This window comes from Abrus precatorius, unplaced genomic scaffold (genome assembly GCF_003935025.1).
Source record: "Abrus precatorius isolate BTA unplaced genomic scaffold, Abrus_2018 Scaffold4, whole genome shotgun sequence".
Classification (NCBI taxonomy): Eukaryota; Viridiplantae; Streptophyta; class Magnoliopsida; order Fabales; family Fabaceae; genus Abrus; species Abrus precatorius.
The window spans coordinates 1,127,064-1,151,268 of NW_020874384.1; the positions used below are offsets into that span (position 1 = coordinate 1,127,064).

The 24,205-nt window shown below is 32.8% G+C and overlaps 3 protein-coding genes across 8 annotated transcripts; 2 read left to right on the forward strand and 1 right to left on the reverse strand.

Moving 5' to 3' along the window:
* The first annotated feature begins 1,693 nt into the window (after positions 1 to 1,693).
* On the forward strand, positions 1,694 to 2,368 carry LOC113865123. The gene has a single exon (XM_027499497.1). The coding sequence runs from the start codon at positions 1,694 to 1,696 to the stop codon at positions 2,366 to 2,368; it is 675 nt and encodes a 224-aa protein (XP_027355298.1).
* A 1,522-nt stretch (positions 2,369 to 3,890) lies between these two features.
* Positions 3,891 to 6,676, reverse strand: LOC113865675 (protein RICE SALT SENSITIVE 3). Its single transcript, XM_027500385.1, has 8 exons — positions 6,537 to 6,676; positions 6,380 to 6,430; positions 5,967 to 6,098; positions 5,685 to 5,790; positions 5,459 to 5,500; positions 5,274 to 5,330; positions 4,296 to 4,725; positions 3,891 to 4,229 (listed from the first exon to the last, which is right to left on the reverse strand). Exons 1-8 carry the CDS (start codon positions 6,674 to 6,676, stop codon positions 3,997 to 3,999), a joined length of 1,191 nt encoding a protein of 396 aa, XP_027356186.1. The 3' UTR covers positions 3,891 to 3,996.
* A 6,742-nt stretch (positions 6,677 to 13,418) lies between these two features.
* On the forward strand, positions 13,419 to 23,575 carry LOC113864825 (germinal center kinase 1-like). Of its 6 annotated transcripts, none has more exons than XM_027498981.1 (21): positions 13,419 to 13,573; positions 14,043 to 14,176; positions 14,618 to 14,674; positions 16,554 to 16,581; positions 16,675 to 16,797; positions 17,528 to 17,639; positions 17,765 to 17,824; positions 17,975 to 18,028; positions 18,109 to 18,177; positions 18,323 to 18,439; positions 18,570 to 18,638; positions 19,812 to 19,891; positions 20,143 to 20,271; positions 20,353 to 20,629; positions 21,034 to 21,123; positions 21,211 to 21,378; positions 21,533 to 21,660; positions 21,754 to 21,886; positions 22,459 to 22,583; positions 22,692 to 22,865; positions 23,319 to 23,575. In XM_027498981.1, the coding sequence occupies exons 6-21, from the start codon at positions 17,550 to 17,552 to the stop codon at positions 23,356 to 23,358; spliced, it is 1,803 nt and encodes a 600-aa protein (XP_027354782.1). In that variant the 5' UTR covers positions 13,419 to 13,573; positions 14,043 to 14,176; positions 14,618 to 14,674; positions 16,554 to 16,581; positions 16,675 to 16,797; positions 17,528 to 17,549; the 3' UTR covers positions 23,359 to 23,575. The 6 variants fall into 6 exon arrangements, with proteins under 6 accessions (XP_027354782.1, XP_027354779.1, XP_027354777.1 ...); XM_027498978.1 differs by having other exon boundaries at positions 13,437 to 13,573; positions 17,787 to 17,824; XM_027498976.1 differs by having other exon boundaries at positions 13,437 to 13,573; positions 17,787 to 17,824; positions 21,031 to 21,123; positions 23,319 to 23,496.
* Positions 23,576 to 24,205: the final 630 nt, after the last annotated feature.

The window sequence follows — 24,205 nt, forward strand, 5'->3', positions numbered from 1 at the left end:
CAGTGTAATGGTGGGCAAGTTTTCTTACATTTTACGCTTAATTAAGATAGCGTAATGTAAACTTACGGGGTTCAATCATTAAATTAATGAAATTTTATATTCTATAGAAGAGAGTTATTTTATATAGGTACATTATATATTGGCTTAGTTATAAACTAGTTATTTTTGTAAATTTTATGAGCATTTAGAATGCTATTCAACATGATATTGGTAGTCAAAATAGCTCATTAATTATATATGTAGTTATAATGAAACCTTGAACAGCTTTGTCTAAGAATCCATTGTGTTGGCGTCACATAAAAGTATGCTTTCTAAGGAAGATTGACCAATAATTTGCTTGGGTTTTGGAGTAAAAAATAAATATTGAAGACTAAATCTGGCTGACTTATGGTCCCCAAAGGCACAATGAGCTAAAATGGGTCATGGGTTACGCCATAGAAACCTAAATAAGAGACCAAGAAATTTTATAAGAGGCACTTTGTCCCCTTGTTTGTTTAGGAGTAATCAAAAGTAAGTCTTTGATCATTCAAATCACACGCCTCGAAATATTTCATCCTATTTTCTTTTCTTTTCTTTTCTTTTCTTTTAGACCATAGGGAGCCTTTGGCTTTGCTTCCTTCTACCAAAGAAAGCAACAATAGTGATCCCACCATTCCTTGGTCTTTTGGAAAGAGGAATGAAGAACCATAAGCTAATAGACTAGTACTTCTTCCTGCTTGGCTCTCTCCTTTCTTACTTTATTTTCCTTTTGTTTTTCTGCTTTATCTATATAGGAAGGGTATATTTGGGACTCTGTGTCCTTTAGAATAGCAAAAAGCAAGTTGACAAAGGCTAAATAACTCACCACCGTACTTAATTGAGATAAGCTAATAACTACTGAAAAATAATACCTTAATGTTTACATAGAGATCTAGAGACATGGGATATCTTGACCTCAAAGTCTAAATTATTACAAATTTTATGATCGATGAAGGGTTATTTAGATTTTGAATTACATAAAATTTAATGAACTTAATCTATTTTATAAGAATTTTTAATTCAATAATGTAATTGATGTAATTGATCGTTTAAAAAAGTCATTAAAAGTATAAATTTGGCTAAACTTGTATTAGTACACTCTCTCTCTCTCTCTCTCTCTCTCTCTCTCTCTTATATTGTAGCCAAGAGACAAGATGATTAAGCATTTCACTTTTCAAATCCACTAACTTGATCCAAATCACTCATCAGCATCAGCATCTTTTTAATAAACAATAGACACCAAAAGACTATATATAATTTATATAGGAAATCGCCACATCGTTTGACACATTTCTTTATGTCATATTCGAATACACTCCTTTTTCTTTCTTTATTTCTTGGACCTCCAAACTTAAAACCCAAAACTCATCAATTAGGATTAAGATTAAGATATTTCTACATCACATGACACACAAACACTAGTTAGTGACACATCTCACACAGGCTAGTTAACAACATCATTACAACAACACCATGCAATATTATTTCTTAAACTTGAGGCATTGAGTTGGCATCCCATGGTTCACATTATTTACACCACCACCAAATTAAGCTCCCTCAATTTGAAACCAGCAAAGAGCTTGATTCACTCAACATGTCTCACATTCAAACCCAATAACCAATCTTATACACACACTCTCCAATATAAAAGCTCTTCTTCTTAGCAAACTCCACAATGCAAATACAACCAACCATCCCTCACTCTTCCATGGAAACACACAAGAAAAAGAACAGCTCAAGCAACTCCTTCTCATTCCCAAGCACCCCAAACCAAGACTCAGACTTCGAGTTTGGGTCTCTAACCCCAGACTCACCCTCCATTGAACCCTTCACAACCTCACCAGCCGATCAACTCTTCCTCAATGGTCGCCTCCTACCACACTCTTTCCCTCTATTTCAACACCAACACAACCACCCCACGAGCCGAACCAGCAGCATCAATAGCAGCAAAGACTCGTTCCTCTCATCACGAAGCAACAGCACCAACAGCAGCTGCAGCAGTGCAAGAACAAGCTCTAGTGACACCTCCGAAAGCAGGTTGTTCCACAACAAGATCAAGGGTGGTACATATAAATCAATGGTTTCTTCTCATTATCAAGCATATGGGCGTTCTCAGAGGTGGCAATATATAACGCCAGTGCCAGTGTTGAATCGTGATGGGTCAATGAGAACAAAAAGGAACATGCAACAAGGGAAGAAGAAGGATAAGAAGAATAAAAAGAAGAAGGAGAAACTGAAAAAGAAAGGAGTGAAATTGAGGTTTGGAAGGAGAATTTTCCGGTGGTTTGTGATGGCTTGTAGAGAATGCCATGCCATGGAACCATCCAAGGTGAACAATAAAGAGATATGATGATGATGCAAGAAAATGTGAATAGTTTTTATTTATTAGATTTCATTTTCTTTTTTTGTGGGTACGTACATGGGAATTTGAGCTGGTATGGAGTATATCGATATACATTTGTGCATGTGGTTAGCACATGAAATTGTTTATTTTGCTTGTGGATGCAAAAAACGATGGACTTGGTCTTGGATTTGACCATTGAAGAAAATTTTGCCTTGGATTGTGTGTGCTATGAATTTTTTTTGTGATATTTTATTGGTATCATAACTATCACTGTGAATTCAGCAATGGATGGGTTGGTATGATTTCCGTGTAAGATGACAATTAATTCGATTAATTCTGCCCAATTATATAAGCTTAATGTTTTTTTTACATATATTTCAATTAATGCTTCGGAATACATATTTAATTTAAACAAATCGAGTCGAGTCAGATAAAAAACATAAACTTTTTCCAATTTTTTATTTCAGTGTAACTGCATACGTAGTTTCAATATTTTAATTTATGTATATTTTTTGTTCTTTTAATTATTTGTGTTTAATTGGGATAAGTTTTATATATATATATATATATATATATATAGAGAGAGAGAGAGAGAGAGAGAGAGAGAGAGAGTAAAGAAAAGAGAAAAAATATTCTGACTAAAATACATTTTTTGTTGAATTCTCTCAAATATACTTTATGTCAATTTATGAGTGCGTTTGAAAAAACATTATTTCTTATAAATAATTGCTAGTTCATCAAAAAAATTTCTTGAAAATGTGATAAAAATATATAGCTATCTCTCCATAATAAATTAAATCAAACACATAGTCTCTTTGAATAAAAAAATTGCCAACATTATGTATTTATTCAGTAATTAAAAATTAATAATTAAATTGTTGATCCCCAAGATTTAGTGCCAAATTAATGTTTACTTTTAATTATGGTATTCGAGAAATGTACCAAGTAATTTCCCTCCAATTGGATGATTTTGTTCCAAAGTGTGAAACCATAAACACCGATGGATGTTTATCAAAGATAAGTGCATTTAATTTCAAACGCTATAGATATCGAATGCGGATTGAGAATACAACGTAGAACTAAACACGCATTACGTATAACATACGTCATTACGTATGTCGGCTACAGGCCAGGCCCACTCGGCCCACTTCATAGATTGAAAGTCCATAGTCCATGCATGACCCAGAAAAAAAAAAACAATCCTAACCCCAGAAAGGTAATTCAAGTTGCTGCTCTTAATTTACCAAACTTATTATCAAATAAAAATACTCAAGAAACATTAATAAAAACACATTACTATTCAGTGGATTGGATGCCCAGTTTGCTTGGTTATACTAATTGACCAAAATCTCTTATTAAATTACCCCTTACTCTTTCAAAACAAGTTGTCAAATCACATATTGTTTGTGGATAGGATATGTACGCAAGAAAGCTTGAAAACTTTCATATCTAATCAAGCTAAAAGAAAGAAAGAAATTGTCATTAATCAAGTTTCTTGGTGGATGACAGAAAAAAAATAAAACACAGGATACAAAGTGGAAATCAAACACATGAAAAGGAACACAAATAACTTTGCCTAAATACAACTTCTCATCTTTCATTTCCCAAATGAAACTTACCTTTCTCACCCTCGTTCATTCTAAAAATGTCTCCATGACATCAGGGTACATGCCTCCTTCTGAATTTCTATACTCCATAGTTGCTTGTTGATGGTGATCCATTGAAGTTGAAGATGATGAGGAAGCCACTCTAGAAGGTAGAGTGAAGCTCCTCTTAAACTTGTCCACTTTCCTTGTCCCTTCAGGGTGGCTATCCAAGCTCAAAAACTCATTTGGGTTGGCCACACTAGTATTTTGCATGTTGGAGGCTGATGAATTAGGGTTTGGGTTAAGAGGGTAGTGGTGATTGTGATCACCTGGTTTGCTTCCCAAGCTATCTGGATTGAACAAAAGTTTAGCATCATCAGTTCTTCCAGTGAGTGCATTGAATATGGATAACCCATTTGGCCATTTTATGTCATTTTCATGTTCCCCCATCATGTCTTCCATTCTTGTTTGCTCAGATGCATGAGGCATGAGGAACATATGAGTCTCATCTTTAGCCTGTGGGAACCCCAATCTAGCTGCATGTTGAAAGGTGGGAGAGGATAGCATAGAAGTAGCTGACCCAACTGGCCTTTGACCCCAGTTGAGGAGTGGAGGAGGTGGCCTAATTGGAATGGTGGATGGTTTTGAAGGAAGTGAAGTAGAAGAGGAAGTGTTCCTAGTGGAAGAGAAAAGCTGGGAGAGGTAAAACCCTGATTGATAGCCTAGAGATTCAAAAGTGTGTCTCATTCTTAGCACAAAATGGAGGTCTTCAGGAATCTGAGAATAGAAGGGAAAAATATCAAACGTTTTATATTTTTGTTGGTATGGAAGATATTCGTCAACCCAGTGAAAAAAGATATGTTAGTAATATATTATTTAATGATATTTTTAATACGTATTTTTATTATGGATTAAAATTATTGAAATTCATAAGACTTCGAGTGAGATTCATTATAAGGAGTAGAATTTCATATCACAATAATTTTTAAGCCAATAATAAAGAATACTTTGTAAAGGATTTCTCTAAGTAACCCCATATGATAAATTACTCAATCTTAAATAGATTAATGAAGTTAAGATATTGTATTCAAAATTGTGTTATTTATTTATGTATTATAGATAAATTTCATTAGTTTAACTAACATAGGATTATTTACCCCCACAGGATAACTTGAATAAACTCTGTCGCAAATAGTATGTTAATTAGAGTAATTGTCACGCATATATGAATGGTATAAAAGAAGTGAAAGTAAATTATAAATTATAAATAAACAATCTAGAAAGTGTAGAAATAAAGAAAAAATGTTATATACAAATTTACTCACAATCTTGCAAGAACCAAGCTGTAGAAGGCCATGCCCAGCTTGAATTACAGCGATTGTCTGGCCATGAAACGAATGCAAATAAAATATTCGTAATGACATGGTTGAAGCATGAAAGTACATAAAAGAAGCACTCTGAGACCATTAATAGCATGGTGAGTTAATTCATTCATTCATTATGTTCTCACCTGAATGCCGGACTCAAACTGATCTATCCATTCAGGTGGAAGCTGCAATAAATAACGCAGAAAGAAGAGATTGAGACAACCAATAGAAAAGACTAAATATAATGCTGGCTTTGTTCCCATTGAAACTTGGGAGTAAAAATCTGTCCCTTTAAGGTAAGGAATATAAAACAAAAAGATCGGAGGAGTGTAACTGAATGTGAGAGGGTTCTAGTAATCAAGTGCATACAGCATCAAAGGAGCTCTGCCAGTAGTTGGAAATATTAGGCTCACATTCTGTGGGCTCTTTGAAGACCCACTTGTGACACTTATCAGATGTAACCTTTCCCATCAACCTGTGACCAAAATCAAACAACAACCAATCAGAGCAAAGTACAGAGATGAATTACACTTGTAAGTTGTAACTCCCTCCAACATGGTACTAAAATAAAGAAGATTAGAAAGAGAAAAAGGTACAAAAAGACTTAGAAAAACATAACATAACATGAATAAACACCTACCCAGTACCCACCCTTCTCCATAATTATATAACTGAATGGACATTTTGCTAAACGATTTTCTGATAGGATCCTCTCCGTCAATCTCTTCCAAACAATCTGAAGAAAGCCTTCCACGGCAAAACCCATCTTCCCACATCAACATCCTACAGCAAAATTACAAACAAAGAATCACCAATCCAAGCAACCCTCAGAATCAGAAATTGCTACAAATACAATATTTCCATCATCGATCAACTTTTGAACTCAACAGGAATCAACACTTTTTTTTTAATCTCTTCCCCTTTGTTTTCACAAGAAAAACACCAAACCCCGTTCGGATGCTGAGTTTACAAAGTACTAAGTTGTTAAAGTGTGAGTGTTACAAGGTTGTATGTTGACTTTTGCTGTTTGTTTCAAACGCAGGAAAAGGAAAAGCCAGACTTACAAACTACCGTTATCATCCCCAACCTTGCACCCATTGCCACCTCTGACCCTTCTGCAAGAAAATGGAGGAAGACCCAGTTGAGAAAACAAGACATTCAAAGTATCCCACAAACAACAGACACACACACACACAGAGACAGAGAGAGAGAGAAGCATACGGGCGAGGACGAATGGTCCAGAAGACAGAGTAAGTCCAATCTGAGTTGAGACATACACTTCTGAGGGCCTCGTGAAGGGCCATCATCCCAACAGCTTCTTTGCTTCTATCTGTTGTTGTTGTTGTTCCTGAGCCCACCATTTCTCTCTCTCTCTCTCTCTCACTATACACCTTTTTTATTTCCACCACCCCTACTACACCTTCTTTCACTTCACAATTTGACACCTTTTTTTTTTCTCTCTCTCACTTCTATCTTCTCTGTGTATTACTGTCTGAATCTGAAACTCACTTCTTTTCTTTCTTTACTTTGTTCTCAAAATTCTTCTCTTTTTGAAGCTGAGCTATTCTCTCTCTCTCTCTGAGTGTGCTTTTTGTTTGTCCCTAACGAGGAGGAGGTGGTAAAAGAGGGTGCTTACTTACCGCATAGTGATGTGAGTATCTTGGCATGAAAAACTGTGGGGACAGCTTTTATCCTCTTTCTGTCTCTTACAACAAAGCACAACACAACAAACATGAGAAAGCATGCGAGGGAGGGGAAAATGAAGGAAAGAGGGTGTCTGCCCATTTCACATTTTTACCCTTTGCCTCTCTCTCTCTCTCACACACACACACACACACACAATTCTTCTTCGGGTGCAAAGTCTGCAAGAGTTGGTGACTTGGGTTTTCTTCTGTTTCTGACCTTAATTTTGTACCTTTACCACTTGTCGAGGATATGGAATCGGTTTTGCATGAGTTTGGATCCTTTGAGTTTCGTTATAGAAAATAAGACAGTGTATAAACTTATATACGTAGATTTAGTTCAAAATTTATGATTATTAACTATTAATTCATTTAAATATATTCGTAATAATGTTATGATATTAATAAATAAATAAATAAAATATGTGGAGTTTACATAAATAGTACTATAGTAGTAGGTTTTATTATAGTTGTTTTATAATTTTTCTCTCGTAATGTGACTAAATATGTTTTTTGTTTCACTAGCATTAGCATATTATTTAAAGATATAATTGATTGAACGTTTAAATTTTATTAAAATAATAATAATAAAGTTTAAATTCTAATTAAAATCTAAAATATATAAAAATATTTTAATGCTCCTTTATTTTTGTAATTAATTATTTTTATAAATATTGTGTAAGCAACGACTAAAAGAAAAATAAAATTCTCCCGTCCAAGTTAAAATGAAAAATAAAGATTCCTTCGTCTAGAGAATGAGAATATTCTTATATTATATTGTATATTACATCATAAAAATGATTTTTAATTAATAAACAGTTTTATTTCTAAGCCAATAACAGATTATTTTGTTAGTTGAAGACTAAATTAGTAGGAAAAAATTTTAGTATCTAATAATTTGTTGTCCATTGACAAAAAAAATTTTAATATTTGTACTGATTAGATGATTTATCTTTGTCTTTAATTTAGCTATAGAAAGAAAAAATTTCATACAATAAGTTTGACTTAAATTTCTGATGTGATTTGTGATAAACGGCAGTCACCAAGTCATCTTAGTTTTATAATTAATTTTGCTAGTAAATCAATGGTGATTTTAGATTATCCAACTCTAATTGTACAGTAAACGCTAGCTAACGTGTTACACGTCTAACCTTACATTAAAAGCATTTTATTAAAATATGTTAGTTGGAATAATTTTTTATAAAAAATTTAAAATAATAATGAAGAGTTATTTTAGTTGACTTTTCAAATTTTAAGATGTATAAATAGTTTTACTTTTTAAGAGAAATTTTATTTTATTTTTCATTCTTTGAATAGTTGCTGATAAACTTGTCTAAGAACCTTTCCCGAGAAGGAACCTTAATTCGACGTCCAATTATCAAAGCAAAGCTAAATAGTGAAGCTTTCAGCTCTGTTTGCTTTGATTTTATTGCGATAAATTATGGAAGGTGGCAATCCGAAGAAGGAAAGAAAGAGGGGAAATATTTTCACCATTTGTAAAAGACTTTTACTTATGGAAATTCTTGCTCTGTGATGCCCCTTCAGTTATTATTGAGCAGTGAATAAAAATTGGATTATTCACCGTCGAATTGTCAGCAATTATATAAAGCTTTTGTGGTTAATAAACAAATGTTACTATATTATGTAATGAAGAGAAGATAAAACATAAAAATGAGGACGAGGTAGAGCGATTCTAATATCCTTCTTTCTTTTAAAAAAAATAAAAATAATATTTTTTAATAAGTAAAGTAAAATTAACACTAAGTCGTTGATATTTGTAGATAAAAAATAAATGATTAAGATTGATAGGTGAAAAGGTTAATAATTAAATTTGCAAAAAAATAAAAATAATACTTTTCAATAAGTAAAGTGAAATTAACACTAAATCGTCGATATTTGTAGATAAAAAATGAATGGTTAAGATTGATAGGTGAAAAGATTAATAATCGAAAGTAGAATGTAACTATTTTGGGTAATAACATGTTAATGAAGGGTAAATAGTTAAATGTTATTTTTCCTTTAACCTCCTCTATTTCTAATTTTTTTCTTCTATCGAAACTCTGAAATCAGATAAAATTATAATTTGTCTAACATTTAATGTTAATAGACATGTAAAAAAGGTTAATTTTTATTTAGTAATATATAATATCAACATGTTTTTATTATAACAGCAATCCCCTCTAAATCCTAACATAATCTTGTTGTTGCCGTAGAAAGACATCAAATTAGTATTATCACTTCGTTTCTACTATTGATAGTGACAATAATTATACAGTTTAGAGGGAATTAGCACAATGATATGAAAGATGAAAGAAGGGGTCAAACATAGCTGCGTCTAAAGTGTTTTAACTACATCTGAGATTGATTTAAGTAAAAAAATGAACACTAAAAGATTGTTCATACGCCTACATAGAATCAGTTAAGTAAAGTCAAAAGATTAAAATTCCATCCAGGAAAATAATAGAACTCTTTACCCAGAATAATATGCACCTTCAAAAAATTATGACGATGTTAACTTTTTACATAGGTTTTCTCGTATGACTGATGTAAAAGTAGTTACGTTAATTTTCTACATCAGTTCCTTAATATAATTGATGTAAAAAGTATAAGTTAGCTTTACTTTATTTTTGATATTGAGATGTTAACTTTTTACATAGGTTTTCACTTAAGACTGATGTAAAAGTAGTTACGTTAACTTTCTACATCAGTTTCTTCATATAACCGATGTAAAAAGTATACGTTAGTTTTTTATGCATATCAATTCTCTAATAAGATCAATGTAAAAAACAATGATATTAGCTTTTTACATGAGTTCCTCTACAGAACCGATCTAGAAAGTAACATTTAAAAGAAAATTACGTCACACAGAGAAGACAATGGTTAATCAAGTCACAAAATAAAGTCAAAAGAGAATCAATATAATTTATCCGTTAATCCAATATATAAAGTTGAGAATCTCAAGTCTGCTACGAGTTGTGATTATGTGAAAGACTATGAATTTGTTGCAATTTTTGACACAAATTTTTAACCAAATCTTGATTTTCTTAAGCAAACTGTGCCGTATTTCAAGGATTAAAAGAGAATATAAACATATTCAATAAAGATTCTTGATAAATCTATATTTATCATATTTTAACATGTGTTCTTTTATTATAGAACATAAATAAGGATGAGAACTTGCTGAAATATTTCTAGAAATATTAATTTATGCTTTCAATTTTTTTAATATTTTTTAATATTTTTTTCTAAGTCTAAACTATGTTATTAATACTGAAAAAGAAAAGAAAGAAAAGAACAAGAAAAGATATTAATCATCTGATTTTTTATTTTAAAAAAAGATAATTTTATTTTACTTTTTACATGAAAAGATATTAAAATAACCCGATGAGGTAGATGTGTTGTATGTGCAAGTTTCCAAGCAGGGAATCTTTACTGGTCAAAAGTGATAGTGTGGATTCTGATTCTGAGGCTTAGATTTGGATTAATTTTTTAAGAGCGTATCACATTGTTGTTATGGCAATTAACCTAAAGTTTTTTTGGGCACTGAAAAAGGATGTGTGACCATAGTGGCAATGTAGTAATTTGCAGGAGATTCCTTCGTCAAAACCCAAAACCTAAACAAAGTGTTACTCTGAAAACAAAGTGAGATGGAACACAGCAAACTGCAAAGCAGGGATTATTTTAATCGAATGCAAGTGCCACTAATTAAGAAACAGAGGGCGTGAGATTAAGCTATCACGTGCGCACGTGCCATGGCAGCGAGTCGGTGCATCATTTCTCGTAAACCACACCAATACTCGCTCCGTCAAATTCAACCCTATTTCCCATTTTAAAATAATAAATTGATGTGAGTTGGATTGGACGCGCGGATATGGGCGTGGAAAAGGAAGGCATTGGTGTATCTATCCTCCGCATTGACCGGTGAGAGCCTGCTATAACCCCACCGTCGTATCTTGGTAGGGTCCACTCCCAAATCTCTTTCCCCAAACCCTAAACCACGAGTTAATGGCCGAAAGCAAGCTTCTTAATCTTAATCCACTCCTCATACATCATTAACCACTCTAAATCACTTCTTATTTAATAGTCAAATCAACTTATTTAAGACGACTTTCTGCCTATTTCGCTATTTCTGTACCATATCCCACGGAATTTCCTTCCATTTTCAATACCAATCAAGTGTTTATTCATTAATAATCCTTTTACAATTTAAAGAACGTTAATGATTATCACTAATTAACAATGGAGAGTTTGTTTTATCAGAAAGAGCGACAAGAGTTGAAGATGAGAATCCTATGATTCATGTAATTGATTCTTAAGATGAATAGTTTTCGTCAATTTTGTTGTTTCTGCTACATCTTCAACACGCAACTGGTTCAATTCTCTTTTGGTCAAAAGCAATGCTATGGAATTGAATCAACTATGTTCAGGAAAACACTAGAGCCTAACTGATTCGAACATCCCTAAACATTTCCATGTGAAAACATTTATGAATACTCGGGTAACACCCTACCATCTCTTTAATTATCATAAATTTCAAAATTCGATCAAGAAAACATGGCTACTTATTTTGAAAGGATTTTAAAGAACAGTATTTCATTAAGAAGAATATTTAGATATATTATATGAAATGTTTTTCATATTTGTTAATTAAAAATATTTTTTTATCTATAATATAATAAAACGATACTAAATATTGACGTTGATGTTTATAATAAAGCTCTAATTAAAAACTACTACCTAATTATAATCCTCTAAATGTCATCTGTGATGCAAATTTTTACACGAGAGTGGGCCTGGTCCAAAGCCTTTGCTCTCTGCTCTGTAGTCTACAACCATGTTTTGTTCTTTCTTCTGTTCTTTTTACTTTGGGCTTTTTATTTCACATAAGCGCCCATGTGAAAAAATCACTCATTCTAGAGGGTTCTCTGCAGAACACGGTTTCAGAGACTGTTTGGTTACTTTAAAACTGTTTTCTATTGTTAAGGGGAAAAGAACCTTGTTTGAATAACCCTTTTATTATAACTTTTCAAAACAATTTAAGCCAGGGTTAGATTTTTAAAAAGAAGAGAGTGGAGGACAATTTTTTAAATTAACATTTTATAATTTCATAATTTTTTAAATAAAAGCTATATATTAGTATACATTTGATTAAATAATTTTTATTTACTATAACTCGTTAAATTTTAAAAATAAATGTTTTTCATTTCTTTCTTTTTCCTTCTAAAATCTAACTTCCAAATAATGTTTTATCGTTTTTAAAACTGAAAAATCCAAAATATTTCATTATATTCTGTTTTTCATTCTCAAATCACAATAAGCAGAAAGACCAAGAGTTTTGCACAAATCAAATCACATATTTAAAAAATAGCATGAAACTGGGATATTAAATAACAGTATTTAACCAATAGATTTTAGCTGAATTTAATAACATTGTTTTAACTATAATACTATCTTATAATAATTGACATAATAAAAGAGATAAAAATAATAGAAATGGTTATTGGCTAATGTTAAAATTTGAAAACTGAAACACTAACAAAAACTTAAAAAGAAAAATTATAAAACTAAAACTAATTTTAATTTTTTAAAATTTTAAAATTTAAAACTAACAATCATACCCAACCAGACCTTAACCATTAGTTGTAATTAATGCAGATTTATTTTCATCATGTTCTAAAGTCAACCTTGATGTAAGCTTGTAGTTACCCTCGATAGTTGTGATTATGCTCTTTAACTATAAATTTCTAATTTGTGTTCGTCCCTATCAGTACATTGAGCAAACATAAAAAAAATAAAAAAAAAAATTTAATCAATCATTTGCATTTTTCAAAACTTTCCTTTAAATGAAAAAAAGCATTAAGAGATTTAAAATAATAAAATAAATTTTTAATAAAATTAGGAAACAATTTTTAAATATAATTCTTATACACAGCATTGACAAAGACTTTAAAATGCATAAATGAAAGTTCAATAACTGATTTAAATTAAAGTACCTCCTACCTTGATTTATATTTTATATAAAAAAAAAATGCTAACAAGTAATATGATTTTTAATTTTCTAACACTCTATACGTTATACTTAATTAAAATACACAGTATTCAGTAAACAAGATAACTTTTAATTTAAAAGTGGGTTTTCCCCACAATTCAATAGACTCAATGTAAATTTGAATTAACAATAAGGTATGCATTGATTAAATGTATGTGATATTTATTAATTTTTTTAACAAACATTTTACAACAAGAAAAAAATATTCCAGAAGAAAAGATAAAAACATGTAAAATAAGAGTGGTACAACGTAAAAATCTATGAATAATAATATTTTTTATATAAAAATTACGATTTTTAATAAATTATTAATTTGTTTTTTACAATTTTAAAAAAGGATTAATAATTATTATAGAAATTTAGGGAGACTCCATTATTAAACAGACAAACACTGACAGAAGATACTTGGCATTCGATTCCTGTGTGGAAGGAAGCCCCAACTTAACCCCAAACAAACCAAAAAGCCCTTAGAATTGACGAAGAGATCTATCATCTCTGTCTGTGCCTCACTCTTTCTTTCTTCTCTGGTGAGTTCAATTTCCAATTCCAACAACATTCATTTGACTCTCACAAACTCTACTTCCCATGTCGTTGTCGTTGTCGTTGTTTTTGTTGTCGTTTCACTTTCGCTCAGTGCCATCGCGCATTCAATTCTGTTGTGTAGTCACTTTAGCATCCCACTTCCACCTAACTAATATCACACTCACGCACACTATTTTACTTTGCTTTGAGTTCAAGTGCAGTGTTTCGATGCATTGCTTTGCTCTTTAGACTTTTATCCTTACTTTTGTCGTTTAACTTTATGAATTTTGATTTTGAATTATTGTGTTTTCGGAGAATTTTCATTTACTTGGGGTAGTAGTGGGGTTGTTAGATTTTTGTTGGTTGGTTAATTAATTGTTGTCGTTTCGTTTTTGAAGTCAACGGTTAGGGTTGTGTTTGGCTTTGATTTGGAGAATGTGCTGTGTATCTCAGCTATGCTGTTTGGTGTTTCAGATGTTTGTGTAGGCAGTGTGTGAAGGGTTGCTTCTGAGAATGGCTGATATAGCAGGTCTGGTTGAGGCTGCCGGGACAAGATTTAGTTCATTGGAGCTCATTGGACAAGGATCGTTCGGCGACGTCTATAAAGGGTAGGGATTTGATTTTGGATTGGTGTGATGTGCCCTGCAAAGTTGAATTACGTATTGATTCGTGTTGAGTTGAAAGAATTATTTCTTACTTGTTGCTTCTGTTTGTTCGATATTTGTAGCAGCAATGGCTGCAAAGCAGGGTATGTGCATGTAATCTATAGTTGAATGGTACACTAGGAAAGTTACTGTAAATGTTATTTTGATGGATGTTGGTCCTGTTTAGATTAGTTTCACTTCTTGTTAACTCTTACATGGCAATAAAATGTTTTTATGTTGTCTTTACATTTTCTTTTTGTCTTAAAAGTGATAAGTGGCATTCATATGAATTTCAAATTTGTGCCATCTTCAGAACATCTCATGTCCTCGTTCCCATAAAGCTACCTAGTTGACAATATGAATAAACAATGAGTTGTTTGTCCCTATTTTGCACTCCTGTCCCAGGTTTGACAAGGAGCTCAACAAAGAAGTCGCTATCAAAGTAATCGATTTGGAAGAATCGTAAGTATATTCTTTTCAAGAATGTTCAAAATCAAGTCAATGCATGATTGACCATATTAGAGACATTAACAGTGGTTATCTGAAAATACATTAAATTATCTCAGTTGTTTGCTTGTTAGAATTATGGAATAGATACCAAATACTGCATTGGAAAAATAACAGTTTCTCCTTGTTTACCTTGATATTTTCTTTGTAAAAGGATGATAGAGTCCTGCAGTAGAACTGTAGAAGTAATAGGAGTATTTGTTAGACGAGTTTTTCCCCCAATAACATGTTTGATATCACTAGTTGGATTTCTTAGCCTAATAACTAGTACTACCAAAGTTTATGTTTTTGTGTGCTAGTTATATGGGTAATTGATAATTGCTTATAGGATTAGATCCACATAATTTATCCATGGCCATTTTCCCGCGCCCAAAGAAATTTTTTTTAAAGGATCTTTGAAAGACATCATCTACTTTTTTTATTAGAATTGAGAACGGACCAGACATAGCACAACCCCAAAAGCTAGTTCAAGGGAAAGAATGCTCAAATCATTGTACAGAGTAGTTAGGCCATTCATTTAGCCAATGGGAAATCTTCACTCATACCCTCATGCTAAGGAGTAGACATTTGGAGTGTGAGGTTTTGTATGACTGGACATTTGTAGGTGACTCTATCTGAATTGGGATTGGCTTTGATACAATGTTATGAATTAACTATTCCAAAACCTTAAGTTATTAGGTGAAGACATATGATGACTTTTATATTATATCTCCAATAGCGAGTATTGGCAAATTGTCATTGAACAACAGCACCCATTACAGGGATGCCAATTACTCTTAACAAAAGCAGATGTTGATCCATATTCATTGTAACTGTAGGCATTAGACACTATTCTTTTCAGTAACTTTGCATCTACCATGATCCCTCTATTTCTGTGCACTGTAATGTACGCTCTACACAGTGCAATAAGTTTCCATCAATTTTATGAGGATCATATAAGTTCATCCACTTCCTTTGGGTTGAAAATTTGAAATAGTTTACCTTGTTGACCATGACTTCCGCACTTTAAGGCACAAATCAAGCTCTTAACTTTTCACTGTGTGAATTTGACTGTCATTTCAAAATTCACTATCATGCCATTATATAGAAGCTCAATTGTATTGTTACTTTATGAAGTCTAAATATCACCCTTAGCCACTACTCCCCCATTTCCCACACAGACTCTACAAATAAGCCTAACTTGCATATAGAATATGCATATGCTTTAATTTAGATGCAATAACCAATAAACAGTCCTGTCTGTCAATATAATGGGCAGAAATGCAGTAGATGGAAGGCGATATGACACCGATCAACCACTTATTTTGATGAAGAACATCATAATACACCTCAGCCCCCTCGCGTAAAGAAAGAGAGAATTAACAAAACTGTCATAAGCCAACCATCCCAAGTTTAAAATATTAGGTGGAGAAAGATGACTGGTTTTATATTATATCTTAACACACCCTTCATGTAAGAGTGCTTTGGGCTTTAAATGTGCATAATTTTTAGGTCTACTTGTGCTGAAATTCAACTTTCTTTTAGATTAATGGGTGTGGCATCCATTCAAATTTTTGTTCTCCATTAGAAGGCTGTACATTATTAACTGAAATGAGAAATTTTTTATAGCTAATTTTGCATATGAAATGCATTTCTTCCATTTCACAATGTAGGGAAGTAGCAGACGTGTAGCAAACCAAGTGGGCCCCATTTTTGGTCAAGTGTTTAAGTTGTAGATTTTGTCTCTTCATAGAATGTTGTGATTCTAATCTTCATTTTGTTACCTTGTTGAACTCATAATTCTTATGCAAATGTTGCTATGACTTTCCTTTTCTTTCTTTTTCCTAATCTGCAGAGAGGATGAAATTGAGGACATTCAGAAGGTATAAATGAAATTTGTTTAGATTACTACTACTTCACAATACATTTATTGTACAGAATGTTTCTAATTTTTTTCACAATTGAACTTCTTTCAGGAAATTTCTGTTCTGTCACAATGTCGATCTCCATACATTACTGAGTATTATGGTTCCTTTCTCAATCAAACTAAGCTTTGGATAATAATGGAATACATGGCTGGAGGCTCTGTTGCTGATCTAGTAGGTTACTTCTATTGACTTACTTCTATGTGTTCAATGCATGTAAATGGCGTTGAACTTCTCATAAATTTCTTTGTTAATATATAAGTATAATGTTGCATATTACAATAAAGATTTGGGGCTAGTTTAAGTTATAAGCTCTTTATGTATGGTACCAAGTATCTTTTAAATATAACCTGTAAATAATTGTTGATGCTTAGAAAATTTTTAGATCATTGTTAGTTCATTTTATTTCTCTGCTTCATTTTTGTTTATAATTCAAATTTTCTTTTAAAAGCTTAGCTAGATTTATCTTGAGAACTAGTGTTACAAAATAAAGTATTGTCGAATGTCATGGTATATCTCCAGAGTCTAGAATGATTTGTAAAATCTTAGACAAAATATACAATGAAATGAATTAGACATGTAATCAAGGAAGTGATACTAGGGCATTACACTATTACTGAAAGATAAATAATAATACCTTATTGGTATTTTAAAATAATAAATAATTTTAGACAAATAAAAAAGTGCTAAAGTGACATTTAAATTGAGATGGAGAGAGTAGTATGAATATGACCATCGGGTCTGTGTGTTGCATCACATTGTTATGCACAATATCATTTGTTTGCATTCTGTCTTTATTTCTCTGTTTTCCCATCTCTACCTAAACATTGCACTTTATTTTTATTATTTGTTCATTTGTTCTTGCTAATTTCCAATATGGCTATATGGTTATTTCCTTTTGCAGCTCCAGTCAGGTCCTCCACTTGATGAAATGTCAATTGCTTGCATTCTGCGTGATTTGCTTCATGCAATTGATTACCTACATAGTGAAGGAAAAATTCACAGGGACATTAAAGGTATCATCAACTACAACCTGGCTTTTTGTTTTTTCTGTGCTTTGAAGCTGCTCTCCCACTACCATAATTAGAAGTTTTATGATCATGGACTTCAATTTTTTTTAATTATCTCTTATAATTCACAGAATTTGCATATCAATTTTGCAGCTGCAAACATTTTATTGACTGAGAATGGTGATGTAAAGGTATATCATATATGCCTTATTCTGAGGGGCTATATTTACAAATTTTTTAAAAATAAAGATGACTTGACAAATGTACATAAAATAAATTGAGATGTGAACTAACATGCATTCACATATAAATTTCTATGTGGTTTTGTGACTTTGTTGCAGGTTGCAGATTTTGGTGTTTCTGCACAGTTAACAAGGACTATATCAAGGAGAAAGGTAACCATATTTAATTAAAGATAATATTAATTAGTGCATTTCATTTTTGACTTGATATGCTAATTGTTTGATAACAACAGACATTTGTAGGAACACCATTCTGGATGGCACCTGAGGTTATTCAAAATTCAGAAGGATATAATGAGAAGGTTATCTTATAGTTACTGTAAACATCATTTATTTATTATGTTTTCTTTGAATCCATTGAAACATATATGTTTTTTTATTCCGTGTTCCTTTATTGCTTTTGCCTTCATTTCGTTAAAATCATCCCTCTGTATTTTGTTTATACAGGCAGATATCTGGTCTCTGGGGATTACTGCAATTGAAATGGCAAAAGGAGAGCCTCCACTTGCTGATCTTCATCCAATGAGAGTGCTTTTCATAATACCCCGAGAGAATCCACCTCAGGTACCATATTTATAACATCAGATTAATTGATCTCTCAAGCTGCAAAGTATTTTGAGTTTTTAAAGTTTTCCGGATGGAGATGTTATTTTTTTCAGATGAAAAAGAGTTGACATTTAACGATATTGTGCAGCTGGATGAACATTTTTCTCGTTCCATGAAAGAATTTGTTTCACTGTGTTTGAAGAAGGTTCCTGCTGAGGCAAGTGTCTATGCTTTATGAGTTTATTGTACACTCACTACATTTCATTTTTTTGTTATCTCTAATGTTAGGCAAGTATCTATGCTTTACACACACAATTGTTTCATTTTTGTTGAAATTTAGGGTTTTTAGGTATCGGGGGAGGAAATTGAGAGCATAGAGGCTTTGAAAAATATTCCTTTGAGTATTGTGATATAAAACATAAAGCGTCCTTATTTATATAACGCTCGATCATTATCTGAACTAAATAAGGAAACCAATCACGTGATAATAAAAGAAAATATGGAAACCAGTCCTAGGAGATAATAAGATATTCTGTAAACTAACCTACAAGATAATCTAGGATACTCTAAATTATTCTAAAGCTATAGTCAATATACTATTGGATAATTTTTATATATTCTATCAATTTTCTTTCTTTCTCTTTTTGCTGTTAATGAACAGGTTTTGTTTTAGGCTTTAGTTTGAGTGAAGTGAACACTTTCTGGATTGTATGAGAACAGTCAGAAAACAGTTTTTGATTTTATCATACTTAATATGCTTGTTTAGGACATTTAATTTTTGGGGGAAATATGTTAGAACACCATTATTGTTGTAAAAATAAACTCACAGAACTATTCAGAAACTAAAGCACGAATGCTGGCCCAGTGTTAAGAAACTCCCACTAAGAATGAACTCTGTCTGAAGCTAGCAAACACACATAATAACTACCTCCTGCCACTATTTACATCTTGTACTTGGAAATGGAATACATAGCTGTATTACATAATTGCCACATGACAGTTCTAAATTGTACGCCCCCTTCTGGACTGTACCTCCAGAGTCCAGACAATAGATATTCCTTCAGCCCTTTGGAATTTTGAGTCCCAGCAGAAGATAATAATAAGAAATATTGAGTTTCGTGGATGTTAAGTTTGTGTTGACAGTAAAAATGTTAAGTTTGTATGCTCCATTACCTGTTAAGTACAAGGATAATACATAATAGATTTTTTTGTTTGGATTGGTCTTATTGAAATTGTATCTGTCAACCTGATGCAATACATTGATCAATTTTCCCTAATCTATAAAATAGTTTTTTATACTAAACCTGTATTGGAAGTTTGGAACTGATGTTGTTGGCTCTTTCTGTTACTCTCTTCCCTAAATTTTTCCATTTCTTGGCTTATATTGCAGAGGCCAAGTGCTAAGGAACTTCTCAAAAACCGTTTCATTCGGAATGCAAGGAAGAGTCCAAAGCTTTCAGAGAGAATCAGGTGTGGATTATTCCTTGTAATCTTGCTATATTTTGCGTACTTTACGTATCTTTCCTAGGCTGTTGAGTTTTTTTCCCCCTTCTTTCTTCCTTTTCCATTTCCAAAGATTGAATTCAAAAGATGTGATGTTTGGAGTAACTACTGAAACCCTTTTGCCTATGCATTTTTAACTTTTTCTATGACAAGAAATCAGAAAAAACCAATTATTCCTGAGCTTGTGGTTGACACCATGCTTTATGTTTTCATGGCAGGGAGCGTCCGAAGTACCAAATAAAGGAAGATCAGGTGGCACCTAGAAATGCCCCAAGAGGAATGGGGGAGGCATCTGATACCATTAAGGTGGCAAGAGATTTAAGGGGTGAAGATACTAATCAGCCTAGGTAGGTTATAATTGTTGGACTAATCTTTTTACTTTTTACTTCACACCTTGAAATATCTGATGGACAATTTTAAATTTGCAGTGGTCAGGGTAAAACCCTTAGAAGTTCTGGGTGGGACTTCAGCATTGGTGGACCACAGGGTACTGGAACCATTCGTAATGTGTCACGGCCACCTCAGTTTAGAGATAAGAAAACTGAATTTTCAAATCATCAGTTTAACCAAAGAAAAACTCCAGAGGGTGCCTATCAAGGGGGATCTGCCAGGAGAAGTGCACCTAATGAGTCACTAGAAAGTTCTTTAGGAAAAGATCTTGGAGTTCCCTACCATGACGAGTATCCAGATAATCACCTTGAAGATGTAAATGATTCTTGCTATATCTTTCTTGAATTTAAATTCAATTAAATTATATATTGGGCAGATATTATGGGGAATGTTGGGGCCTTTTCAGTAGTATCCAGATTCCAGAACAAGTGGATCTATAATAAAAGCTTAGCAGTGAGTTGTACCTGTTGACCTTCTAGATACTTTGAGCTGAAACTGACAAAAATTTCTTTCTCCTTGTGGTGCTACCCATTTAGCGACATATGAACAACAATTAAAATGGCTGCAACATTATATTCATTTAAAGAGTTCATCTTCACTGGTCAAATAATATATTAAGAACTTGCATCAATCATGAAAGTATGATGAAAATTCAATGTATGCAGTTAAACCTTTAAATGTGTAACATTCTTTGAACAACTGAACTTGTCAATTAGCAGGATGAATTGTCTGGGAATGGATCAGGAACTGTTGTTGTTAGGTCTCCAAAACGGTCACAGCCATCGCTGTTTCGTGATCAAAGTTCCCAGGTATTTTTGATGAGTATTAAATTTAAAACTGGTTAGTTATTATTGCACTTGCGCTAGTCACTTAATTATAATTTTTTTGTCTTGTAGTCCAGCAGCGGCTATTTTTCTTTTGATGATGCTTCTACTAGTGGAACTGTTGTTTTGCGCAGCCAGCATGATGATTCTGATTCTCCCCAGACACCAAGGTCAAGACTGGGGCTTAATAGCAGAAATTTAAGTGCCTCCTCGGAAGATAGTGCTACAAATCTTGCTGAGGTTCTGTCTTCTTTTTTTTTTTTGTCTAAGCTGTGAATTCCACTTGTACAATAATGTTAATAAACCAGGCGTAGATAGATAGATAAAGAAAGTGCCATTAAGGAAAGGGAAAATGCTTATTTTAAAATATTTTTTTGCCTATTTTTCTCTGTAGGCAAAGGCTGCTATACAAGGAGGATTAAGGAAAGGGAATGCACGAGAGAGATTTTCCCTGGGAAAACTGAACAATGATGTACAAGAAAGCAGGAGAGATCAAATGTCAAGCGGCTCTGATTCTTCCAGGTACATCCATTTTGCCATAATGTTGGTAAAGCTTTTGCTGCTGAGATAACAATGTGACTTCAAATTTTTAAGCAATATTTTTTAATTTTTCAGACCATCCCGTGAATACATTGATGCACCAAAGGGAATATCAAGATCACATTATGCTAGTGATGATAAAGAAAGTGCCAAAATAATCTCATCCTCTGTGCCATTGTCAGTTTTGCTTATTCCTTCATTAAAAGAGGTAAATGCTCATATAGGTTTTATTCTCTTATTGTGTTATGCTTTGCTCCAGTTCCAAATTAGTCTGTGATGCCAAATAGAGGTGCTTACTCTGTAGTGATGGCTGTTGGAAAGGATGCAAGGCTCCACAGTTAGAATTGTTTCAGATATAATTATCTTTTGATTGTAGTCTAAATTTTCAGTACATATCTTGGACATACTCTGGATTATGATATAACATTGACTTCTCAGAGAAAAATTAAAATTACTACTAATCAGCTACTGGGTGATTTTTTAAACTCAGCAGTGCATTCTGAAAAGAAAAAGAAAATAAAAAAAATGAAACCAATGAAAGTAAGTGGCAACTTCTTGTGATGTTTATCTCTGGGGTAAGTGGGTGGGAGGACTTGGCCCCAGTAAAATTCTGTGCCAAAACCTGCCAATGAGGTCAAGTCTTCTTGGTGGAAGTTGATATTAGTGTAAGAAAATGTTTCAGCTTATTACAAGATGCTGTATGCTTTATCAACTGGATTGTAGGTTGAAGAGATTTGGTCAGTTATGAATTTATTTATAGCGTTTGTGTTTATAAAACAGAGTATTGCTGATGATCCAGAAGGGTCAATTGTAGAAGATGTTATCAATACTCTTGTAAACATGGAAAGGACAAAGCCTAAATCCTGTGATGTTCTTGTCAAGAAGTTGCTTCAGCGGTTGGCTAGGTTTGCCTTCTACTAATATTCATCACACAGCACATTCACACTAAAGGACAAAAAATGCGTATCTCTTATCCATCATAATTTATAACACCCTAGAAAACAATTGTGCAGTTCAAAGGAATCTTCATTGAAGGACCTGCAAGAACTGGCTGGCCAAATATTCTGCAAGACCAAGCCAGCTGAAGAAACCCGAAATGCAGAGCCTGATACCAAGAAGAAACAGCAAAACAAGGAAGTTCATTCAAATAGCAACTTAAGCCCTCTTGCTAGATTTCTTCTCTCAAGGTTTATGGATGTTATCATTTGCACTGATTTTTTAATGAAGAGGAAGTTTTTATAGCAATTTCCATGTGTCTATTTTCACTTAAATAATTTTTACATAATTTCTTTAGGCTATTGGTGTGATTAACAAAGATAAAGGATATTTTAGATAATACAAAAGCAACTAAGCTTTAACCCACTAGATGAAGTCGGCTATACAAATCACATGATGCCATTGAACTTAGATATATTTTAGATAAAAATTATTTAAATAAGATTAATAATAGATAAACGAGAGTGCTAATAAACACTCCCTAATAAAAGTAATAATTCTTTTATTGGTGCCCATTGACTTTGCTTTCTGGACTGGTAGCTTGTTAAGGAAACAAATTGCATCTCTAATGAAATCACACTCCCATCTTTACGTTATATGTGGCATAAAATGTGCCTATGAATAATTTGGTTTATGTTTTGCAGATGGCAAGGCCAAACCTCACGGGATCTAAATCCAGCTTGAGCGGAATGAGAAGTTGATTTTTGTGTGGTGGTTTTGTTTATACATTTATTCTGATTAAATGTACATATATTGTTATTAGTATTATTTTTTTCGTTATTTTTCTTCTTATAGGGATAGTATGATCATTGTTGTATAATTACGGGGTTTGGTGAGTTACATCAAAATTGTACTATAATACATTGATTCCTATTTACTTATAATTGTATCTTTGCATTCTGAAAGGACGAGCCTACTCATGAATTATCTTTTGTTTTCGCTGATTCTGAAAACTCCTATACTTCTGAATTGTTTTCCTATGCTTGTTTTTTTAGCCTGTTTTTCATTTCACACCAAGTATTGTTAGTGAAAAGTGTACCATTCCTTTCATTGGAATGAGTTTTGGACAGGGCTCCTTTGTTTTTCTCACTTCTTCTATTTTTTCTTCCTCTTCCTCACAAATGACAAAACCAGCACACTTTCAAAGGCAAATCCTATGCCCACCCAAAATCAGCGGTAACAAATCTTAGGAGTTTCAAAACGACATTGTTGCAAGATGTTTTAGTTAGTTTTGTTCCTCTTCTTTCTCTCTTCACTGCAACTCTCTCTCTATGAACTAAGATGGTCTTTTTCTCCTCAAAGCCAGGCGCTCACTCTCTGACCCCAATAATCAAACTCATTAACGCCTCCCTCTCTGGCTCCTTCTCTGTAGCCTTCTGCCACTTTTCCTCTTTCTCGTCTCTCATTCTTTCTTACAATCTTATTAACTTCACCCTTTTTGGTGGTGCTGTTGTCGGCTGTTATAGTCCCTGTCAACTCGACCTTTCCCAAAATGTCCTTGTGGGTCTCATTCTTGACATCCTCTCCTAAA